The 10187-nt window shown below is 38.4% G+C and overlaps 1 protein-coding gene across 1 annotated transcript in view; it reads right to left on the reverse strand.

The window, feature by feature from the left end:
* Positions 1–9879, reverse strand: part of LOC120068949 — a 45555-nt gene extending 35676 nt beyond the window's left edge. The window contains exons 1-6 of the mRNA XM_039020588.1: positions 8905–9879; positions 7185–7461; positions 6800–6985; positions 4846–4998; positions 3621–4091; positions 294–2507 (exon numbers count right to left, since the gene is read on the reverse strand). Coding sequence (XP_038876516.1) covers positions 294–2507; positions 3621–4091; positions 4846–4998; positions 6800–6985; positions 7185–7461; positions 8905–9677 — 4074 coding nt within the window. The 5' untranslated portion in view covers positions 9678–9879. The remainder of the gene's footprint in view (positions 1–293; positions 2508–3620; positions 4092–4845; positions 4999–6799; positions 6986–7184; positions 7462–8904) is intronic.
* Between the last annotated feature and the right edge of the window lie 308 nt (positions 9880–10187).

The following is a 10187-nucleotide window of genomic DNA, read 5'->3' on the forward strand; positions in this document are numbered from 1 at the left end:
ATGAGGGCTTTCTACAGCTTCAATCCACCATACATCTTTCTGTTTTTCTCTTCTTTTGTTGGCCCTTGGTTTCTGCTGTGGGTTTACCACTTTGGTTCATCTTGTATCTCCTCACTTGTATTTTGTGTACTCTTTGGATATTTCATTTATCAATGAAATTGTTTCTTAGCCAAAAAAGGACATCCAAATGAAAAATATTATTTCCTTTGCTAAAATTATACATATTCGAGGCTTATTCATGCCAAGGTGCAAAAGGCAATGCATAAAAAACAAAAATCTTAAAGCAGATATACCTGCTGATGTAACAGTAATGCAGATGCCCCAAGAGCAGCTGTGACAGCTCGTACCACAACAGTATCTTTATCTAAATTTCTCATTTCAGCACATCCTCCTTCCACACACACTGTATCGGTCAATATAACATTTTGAGTGGGCTCTCTCCCATTATTAGCTTCACCATGACTTCTTTGACCAGATTTTTTAGCTTGATCAAAGAACGAGCATTGGCCCTGGTTATCATCTTGCAGTGTAGTCACATGAAAATGTTTTCTTAAAGCTGCCAAGCTAGAGCCGATAATAACACCTAAAGGAAGAATCTTTTTCAAATAAACAGTTTCCTGAACAGAAGAGGAAAGTGATCTAATAATCCGCTCGTCACAAAGAGTACCCACTTTTTCTGCAATGGAATCCAAACATTGGCTACACCCACTGCCATATCCAACAGCCACTGACAACAAATTTGCAACATGTTCGATGTCTCTGTCAACACCCAATTTTAAGTCCTTGTTAACTGCACTCAGCCTACGACCAACTTCAACCTGCAAACTATCCTGTATAATAGTTCTAACAAAGTATTCCAAATCCTTTTGTCCATCATTACATTTGATTTCTTTCTTTCCATTAACCGTGGTTTGATATTCCCCAACTGGCCCTGGCTGATTGTCACTGTCCATAATCATATAAAGTGGCTCAATAACATTATCAGTATTCTTCACTTTTGCATGTGCATAGGCATTCACTTGTCCATCAACTCCTTCAGTTGCTGAAATAGCACCACTTCCATTTCCCGGTTGCTCAATAAACTTCCATTGGCCTTCTTCTGGAATATAATCAAGCAACAAAGCTGTAGTTGTATTCTTATCAAGTGATTCAGTAGGGATGTTTGTGGCAATGTATTTCAAGAAAAATTTATTGTGAACAGAATCTAAATACACATTTGAAGTCATCTCCACATTTCCATCCATATCATCAAGGAGTTTGTCCTTTTCATTTACATCCTTGCCTGCTTGGGCTGGCTGAGATCTAATCAAAGAGCTTCTATTAATTGAAACCAGGTCTGAAGTGAATTCCTCCTCTTCCCGTCCACTTCTAACATTATGCTCTGTATCTCTTTTCCTTTCAGGATTTACAGACGAATCCATGTTACCACATTCTTTCTTCCCTAATGACATTTCATTATCATTACTTGAGCAATGATCATCAACTAAGGAACCACTCTTCTTGTCCTCACCTTCATTTTCTGAACCCTCTAACTGTGATATCATATTTTCAATTACATTGAATACACTATTGACTGCTACCTGGGTGGAATCATCAATCCCTGCCAAGGCATCCAAAGCCTGAGAAACACTGAAGTTGTTGACATTAGATTCAGAAACGACAGGCTTAGTATGCTCTACAACAGGTTGCATATTATTATTATCCTTCTGACTGTCATTGTATTCATGTTCTACTTGTATTGCCTCAGCCTCTGAAGTAGACCCTAGTGATGAAAGTGCTTCCTCAGTTGTAAAAGATGAAACCGCCTTATCATCGTTTGAAGGACCTACAGCTTTCTCTTCATTTTTCTTGGGTTTATTCTCTTCCTCCTCATCTGATTGAGCAATTCCACCACCCTGATCTTTATAATTATCACCAATGGCTACTTTGTGGCTACCTATCTGTTCACCCTTGCTCGAAAGTTCAGGCTTCAAATCTATCTCTAGTTCTTTCTCACCATTAACAAGATATTGAGAAGTATTTTCCCTAGAAAATCCATCATCTGACTCAGTATTACCAGAGCCACGGGTCTCCTTCCTTATAGAACTGATAGTATCATCACCCTGAATACCAAGTGCTTGAGAACCATTTTGGTCAATCGACTGGAGTTCATCAGAGGAAGGAGAATCAGATTCTAGTTCCCCAATAAACTTGTCCTTTGTAGGTCGATAGCTATCTGAACCATCTGAAACATCATTAACAGCTCCCATCTCATGCAAAGGGGATGAAATTTGTGAGGAAGCTTCAGCATCTGCCACGTGTCTGACCTTCTCCTCAGTCTTTCTCTTTAATTCTGATGTGGCATTAGATTTTTGAGAACTGCCAATTAGATCATTAACCTTTAAATTCGATCCTTGAGCATGCAATATCCCAGATAAAGCAGTTGTAAGCTTTCCACGGACTTCTTCCGGTACAGCATCTTGCAGAGCTTTCATCAATGTCTCTCCTTTACCCACAGCATTCAAGACCTGAACAAGGAAACAACAGAACAACTTAAATGGGTGGCTAACAGAATTTTTAACGAGCCAGCAAAATGTAGCTTCATTCTCTTTTTTATATTGGAAATGGGAATATGTCACACGTAAGAAAACAACGTAAGCAGTAATGGACTCGGACCATAAAAAAAAAACTTGACAAAGCACAAAAGATATTGACTCTCAAATAATCATGAACGGAGTAAATTTTCAAATTCTTAGCACTAAAAATTTTGTGAAGAGAATTAATTTGACTAAATTTTGGTTGAAAAAGCAATCGGGCAAAGGTAACCAAAAACCATATACCATATATTTTCGTACAGATCTCGTTGAAAAATTAGTAGGGTGAGAAAATGTGCCAACGTGACTAAACAAAATTCGGTGCAAATCTGTCCTTGATAAAGAAATTGATGTACAGATCTTACAGAACAAAGATATCAGGAGCAGGAGCTACCGGCTTCCTTTCATTTTCACTACGCCTCTCCATGTCCCTATTCTCTGCTTTCTTCTTCATAAGTTAACCATGCTTTCATAAGTAGAAAGAAGAATAAAGGAGATATATAGGGTTTTTCTATAAAAGTACATGTTATTATATTGAGTAACACAGAAAAATCTTAGATAACTACCAGCTCCTGGCTTGAATAAAGGAGGGGGGGAGAGAGAGAAGAGAGAGCAAAATTGAACACGATGGAGAAAGAAAGAAGGGAATAGAGTGAAACCTTGAAAGATATCAAAACAAAATTAAATTGGTAAATAAGCTTAAGAGGCACATTTGTTGGAATGGCTCCTCCATCCAACAAGTATGTATGCTTAATGACACTAAATCCCAGAAAAAAAAAGGAAAGAGAAGGAAAGAGAAGAAGAAGAAAGAAAAGCGCATGAAAACGGTGGCAAACAAGTCTTTGAACTTTCCCCATTTCCCCCCTTTTTCCATGTACAAGAGATCTAAAAGAAAACTAGATAAATAAATAAAGCAAATGCACAAGGACATTATTCACTCAACAGAAAGTGTAAAGAAAGGATAAAGCTTATCATAATTTATAACCTTAGACAATTGAAGAAATCTGCAATCTTATACGAATGAATGAGAAGACGGTCTGGTATTACCTTTTTCTTCTCTTCTTCTGTCAGAGTGCCAGGGTTAGTCATATCAAGAATATTCATAACCACTTCAGCTGTCCGTAACACTTGACCTTTTTCAGTATCTTCCAAACGAACTTTGTCCTTTTGATCCATATCTTCACTAATAGAGCTGGTTTGGTTCAAAACCCCAACTTCAATTTCAATAGATCCTTTATCCTCGAGTTGTGATTTGCTCTGTGAGTTATTTTGAGATCTTAGGTCAGTATGGATACTACTGTGACTCTCTTCAAGTTTCTTCTTGATAAACCTTGTTGATTGGTACCCACATGAAGCATCTGACCCGTTGTAACCTAGTTGCCTGATGACTTTTCCTCTTTCTTCCACTGTTCTGCCTTCCACGAGAGCTAAGCCTTTGGAAGAGTTGATGGTAATATCAACGTCCTTGAGAAGAGGGTGACGCCCTTTCAAAAGTCCAAGCTCTACCGCTGTAAGCCACTATGTGTATTACATGCATACTAATTAGAATATGGCTAGGAGAGATGCACCAAAGAACTCCACATTTTTCCTACCAAAAGGGTTTTGGTAGAATTAAATTGTGGAAAAGATATTTCAAAATCCAAACCCTATGAATCAAGAGAAACAGAGAACCAACAGAACTAACTATCATATTTTGTTTGAATAGTAAGAAATTGCTGAAAGGTAATAAATACCTTCAATTTTATAGAATAAAAACTGGAAGGAAAACAAGATCAGTTTCACTTGGTTCATCAGAGGATATGACGTATATTGCTTTCCTTCAAAAATAATTGAAAGTTTCCAATTATAACAACTCTTACCCAAGTGCAAACCATGATCTTTTTAGTTATCAAGCAACCTTGACTTAAATTATAGAGAACTCTGAGAGTAGGAAGGAACATATCAGTTAATGCTGACTCATACATATAATATAAGGATACCTTGCGTCCAGCTGGTTTCAAACTGGCCCATAAATAGAATAACCGTTTATCTGCTTTAAGTGAGGTGCTTTCATTTAAGCTGGGAATTAATAAAATTTGCATGAATCTAAAGTTCTATAAAAAAAATTATTAAGTTTTAACATCATCTACATTTCAATCCCCCAAAATTGAAATGAAGTAAGTTAATAAACAAATATGAAAGTGAACACCAACATTTTATGGGCTATAAATTAGAAGATGATGAAATAAATTAACACGTTACAAGATCACATTGAAAGAAAATAATTCATTACCTCAATTGATAACTGCTGGCACCAAGATAGAACAGGTTGCATGCTAGATATAATACTAGATGGCGAATAAGAACACAACAGAAGACTTGTAAACGGATTTTCTACTATTAAACTGCGTGGAATTGAGAACACTGGAGCTGATCCATTGTCATTCTGATAATTTCAGACAGTTAAACAAGTTAGAAAACTGCTTTATTCGATGAGAAAGCAATGTCAATTATCAAACATAACTCATTGAAAACAATACTTTATATATAAGATGATGAGATGTCTCAGAGCATACAAACTTAATGCATTTACAATCTATATTAAAACATCAAATTTTCTGGTTAGCTCAGCTATTTAGAATGCCTTGATAATGAGGTGAAATAATTTAACACCGTAGATACAACCTTGCTGCAAAGAAAGGAGACAACTGGCTAACAATTTGGCCTCCCCTTCCTTGTCACAACCCTCTCTCTCCACTATTACCTTCCGGAATGGGCCCACCACCCTCCAAGCTGGCAACAAATTTTCCACCTCAGTCAATAAAACTAATATTCTATTTGCTGGTTTCGATACAGAAGGATATCTATCTAGCCCTACCAAAGATCCGAATTTTACAAAACATCCTCTTGATATGACTGTCTCTAAAGACGAACCAGATGAATCCAATCAACTGCCATTATACTCTCTTCCTCCCCTCCCAACGGACTTAAGTTCTAGCCACACTATCCCTTCACCAACTGCTGACAACCAGATTGCTGCTTCACAGGCTTGACTCACCACATTCATTCCCCCTTTCTTTTACACAGCCGCAGCTCATGGCCTCACCTTCCTTGCCTTTCAGCCTTTTCAGCCTTTGGGATTTAGCTTCCTTATTGACTAAACATGGCCTTTGCGTTACGGCACTTCCACCCAACCCTCCTCCCTCTAAAACCAAGAAATCGCAAACTACTGTTGGTAAAAAGTCAAAGCTTCAGAGAGAATTATAGGGATCATATACATCTATTCACTATGACAAATTAGCCACCTTGGCTATTCAGGAGGGTGCTTCGGATCACCAATGAAGTTCCTAACTTGGAATGTAAGGGGCCTCAATTCTTGGAGGAATTGTACCTTGGTTTTTCAGCATAACTCTGGCATTGTTCTCCTACGTGAAACATAGCTGTCAGCAAGGGATTCCTTTTCAATCAATTCCATATGGAGCTCTTCTTGCATTAGACATCTTGGCTCCATTGTTGGTGGGTCATCCTTTTTGTGGTAGAAAGCAAACGATTTGGTTCACTCTGATGAGTGCTTTCTTTTTGAGTTTATGGGGCAAAAGGAATAGAAGCTTTTTCGTGTCTCTTTCTCTTTTGTTTGTGTTATGGAGTTCGTTTTGTCTATTCATGGTGTAGAACAAAACACCCTTTCTCTCATATTAGTTTATCTTTTTTAGTCTGTAATTGGCACTCTCCTTTTTAATCACTTTTAGGTGTTTGGGGTTCTCCCCTAATTTCATTCATCAATGAAATGTTTCTATTATTCCCAATACTTTTGAAGAGAATAATGATCTTATTATTTAACCAGGCTAAAGATACATATATATAGGCAACTATGAAACCCTAATCTAGGGGATATAAAATTATAATAAAGGACAACTATTCATAATTATAATATAAATATATATTATAACACTCCCCCTCAAGCTGGAGCAAATATGTCAATCATGCTCAGCTTGTTGCTAGATAACTTATTCTTGCTCCTTTATCATAATGCCACTTTCCAAAATTTAATTAACTATGTTGGTTTAATTTTTAACATCATGAAATAAATGAAATTAACACATTACAATCGGCCGGACTAGAATTTTATGGGCACATGTACACATAATAAATAAATAGAATATGGAACTGAAAGAACCTAATCTACCATATCGTTTCAGCAGTTTAATAGCAAAACTCAAAGAAAAAGCTTTGTAGAAAACATGCACCTGGATAAAAAGTACAGGGATTTTCACATTCCCAACCACATTTCTTGTGCTTGTCTTGGAGTAGAAATCTTCAATAGAATTAAAACCATGAGAAATGCTAGATATTAGTTTCTCAAAATCGCGCACAGATTTGGCTTCAAGAGCCTTTTCCACATCAAAGCCTTTTTCTTTCCCTTGAAAAAGTTCCTGCAAATTAAGAAAGTCATCTAGCATTACAATCCAGTATTCCCAGTAGTAAACAACAATCACAAAGCCATAGGCACACATTGCTGCACTATGTGAAAGCATAGTTCATTAAGCAATAAGGCATTGGAAGTTTCAGCACTTCTTCATAAACATTAAGCTATATTTAGTAAGGCAACAAACAGGTGCAGGAATCACAAACCTTATTAGATCTCAGAATATTAATCAGTCCACCAGTGAGATCATGATCAACAGCCATGTGATATGGAAGGGTCTGGGTGGCCTCCTCCAAGTCAAAGGGATTGTCAATGCATGTTGCAGCGGTAAGTGGTGTTCTCTCACCAACTTCTGCCAGGTACTTGGTCAGCATGTTTGCACCATATCCCCAGCCAATGGCCATCAATGCTGTCCACGGTCTTGCACTACTAATGAACTGTACAGCTGTGTAGATATCATCACTGTCAGCAGCTGAAAACAACCTACATAAATACAGTAAAGGAGTTATTTTATCGGATACCTCACATGAGAAAGTATGTTTTGAATTGAATGGAATAAGATATTTATATTCCAATAATTGTTATGTAAGATACATAGCCTTCTTTTGAAGTGGAATGATCTTCTGGCCTAGTAAGTCCTAGATAGGAGAGGGCTTCTAACACTTTCCACGCACTGCCCACACACCTCTAGCCTGTCAGAGCTCAAAAATCCTCCTGCTCCGATTTCCTATTGCTCTTGATTAGTTCCAACTTGTTGAGAGTTCTCTTTTCTTTCTAGCCTTCAACAACGAAACACAAACCTGGGACGGTACCATGAGCAAACTAGAGGCAAAAACTAGTGTTTTTGGCGAGTTCTCGAGTGTTCTTCTCCAACCTTCAACAACTTTTTGAACCTACTAACTTAGAGATTCGCCAAAGGTATTGTGCATGACACCTAGGGTTCCAGTCAACGAAAGTTAGGTTCCATCTGAAGGGGACAGTGACAACGGCAGTGGCTAGGGCTTGATTTGAAAGAAAATAGCTAAGGTTTTGTAGTTCTTAGCTCTGATACCATCTTGACTTGAATGGAATATGATATATGTATACCAATAATTTTAATGTAAGATATATACCCTTCCTATGTAGGAGAAAGGCTTGATACATGAAAGGAAAGAATCATAAATAAAAACCAATAATCATTTTACAGCTAACTAACATATTTACAACCACAATTTTTGAAGACCGCACTCATTTCTCCATACTCTGCACACTTATATTTCCTCTCTTTTTTTTTTGGTGGTGGTGGTGGTTTGGGGGGTGGGGGTGTGGGGGATGGGATGGGGATGATGATGGTTCTCGTTCAGCATAGTCCTAAAGACCAAGACATCATTTGGATTGCGAGTTCTCTGTATGCAGGGGACAGATAACTGTTAAAAGATAAAGGAGAGAAGGGAGAAATAGCTTTTAAGAAATATGCCCAGCCTACTCAGGCAATTCATTCGTATTGGATTATAGAGCCACAAGCCAATAACAACCTGAATATGTGTCATAAAGCAATAGGTTGAAAACAGTAGCCAAAAAGAGAAAGGACATAAAGATGAGCCAGCTAAACCAGAATCAAGAATAAGCTAAGAACGCTCGACTAACCAGTATCAAAAAAAGGTCAAACAATCCCGCATGTAAATCCCCAACCTTCCTTAGTACCAGCTACATGCTTTTCCATCATACACCAATTGTAACATAAATCAGAAACACCTAGCTAATGCTACAGAAAACATTCACGTAAACTGGTTTAGAGTGGCAAAGCCAAGCAGCAACCGAAATATTAATCACAACACTATTACAATAACAAAACCGATTAAAACAGAGGGTATTAGCCATTCCCTTCCAGCAGTCGACATATCTATGATAAAGTGAAGCAAAGAAGTTACAAGGCAGTGTTCATACCGTGCAGTTGTAAGAGGTGAACCAGCACAGCCTCTAGGATTCATGACTATCGGAAAAAGGCCTCGCCCAAGAGCTTCAATCACAGACAACCGCACATTCCTATCCATGCTCCCTTCTGGAGTTCCGGGCACTAACAATAACGTAGTGTCCAAACCATGCTCTTCCCTCAAGTTCAAATTAGACGGCCAGTCCAATGAAATTACCCCACCATCGTCGGTGCTTATACACAATCTTTGGTACATCAATTTGTCTTCCTTCTCATCATCGCCAGTAGTGGCCTTCATTCTCCCGCTGTTGAGCCTCACAAAGTGTCTGTCCTCCTTCACGAGTTTCTCACTCACATCCTCCACAAGGTTTGTGTCGCTTCCGGGGAAAGCTATAGACGGACAGCGAAGAAACACGAATCTATTAAACGGCGTGGGGCTGGACAACAAAATCCATTCGCCAATATCCGACACTGCGGAATTTTTGGCAGAGACGACATTGGAAAGGTAAAGTGCAACGCCAGAAGAGAATCCGAGCGCTGGAGCAATTAGCTCCAAGGAATTGACGGTAGTAACTTGCGAAACCAAGTTATGGAAAAGGTTCTCGAAGGGGTTCGACTGGCTTCGGACGGTGAAGGTGGTGCAATGGTTGGCATGGCGGTAATGCTTGAGTCTCCGGCGTCGAAAAACACGAAATTCACGGACATGAAAGGGATCGATGAGGAGGAATGAGGGTCCAGAATGGAGTTTTCCGGCGAGAGGGCTGCAGCAATCGAAGGTCGAAGTCATAATTTGAGATGAATAATTGGATGAGAATGAGAATTTGAGGAACAGCGAAAAAAAGCAGAGTGGGAAAGAGGCGGAGGCGGTGGCAGAGGTGGTGGCGGAGGCGGTGGCTACTGATTATTGGAGTTTATGGGATTTGATAATGCTACGTTGGGTTTGATGAATCGCTCCGAAAGGGAAAATATTGATTCTCTCCGTTGGTATATGAGGAGTGAAGTTGGTTATAGATTCGGAAATGGAGACCCAACGGTACATCTCTTTGTGCCACGTGTTTGGTAAACTTGCTTTCCAGTTTCCCACACTGGATTAGAGTCACTTTAATAAATCTCAATTTTCAATAAAATTGTTGTGAATTTTAGGAGCACACGGGAACACATATGATAATACAATATAATATTAAAATAAATAAGATATAATATATAAGTAAGTAAAATAAAATAACAAAATAAGAGGAGAAAATTTCAAATTTCTCCACTTTCTCCCATTTGTATGGAAATTGCCAAATGTGTGATT

Source organism: Benincasa hispida, unplaced genomic scaffold (assembly GCF_009727055.1).
Source record: "Benincasa hispida cultivar B227 unplaced genomic scaffold, ASM972705v1 Contig159, whole genome shotgun sequence".
Classification (NCBI taxonomy): Eukaryota; Viridiplantae; Streptophyta; class Magnoliopsida; order Cucurbitales; family Cucurbitaceae; genus Benincasa; species Benincasa hispida.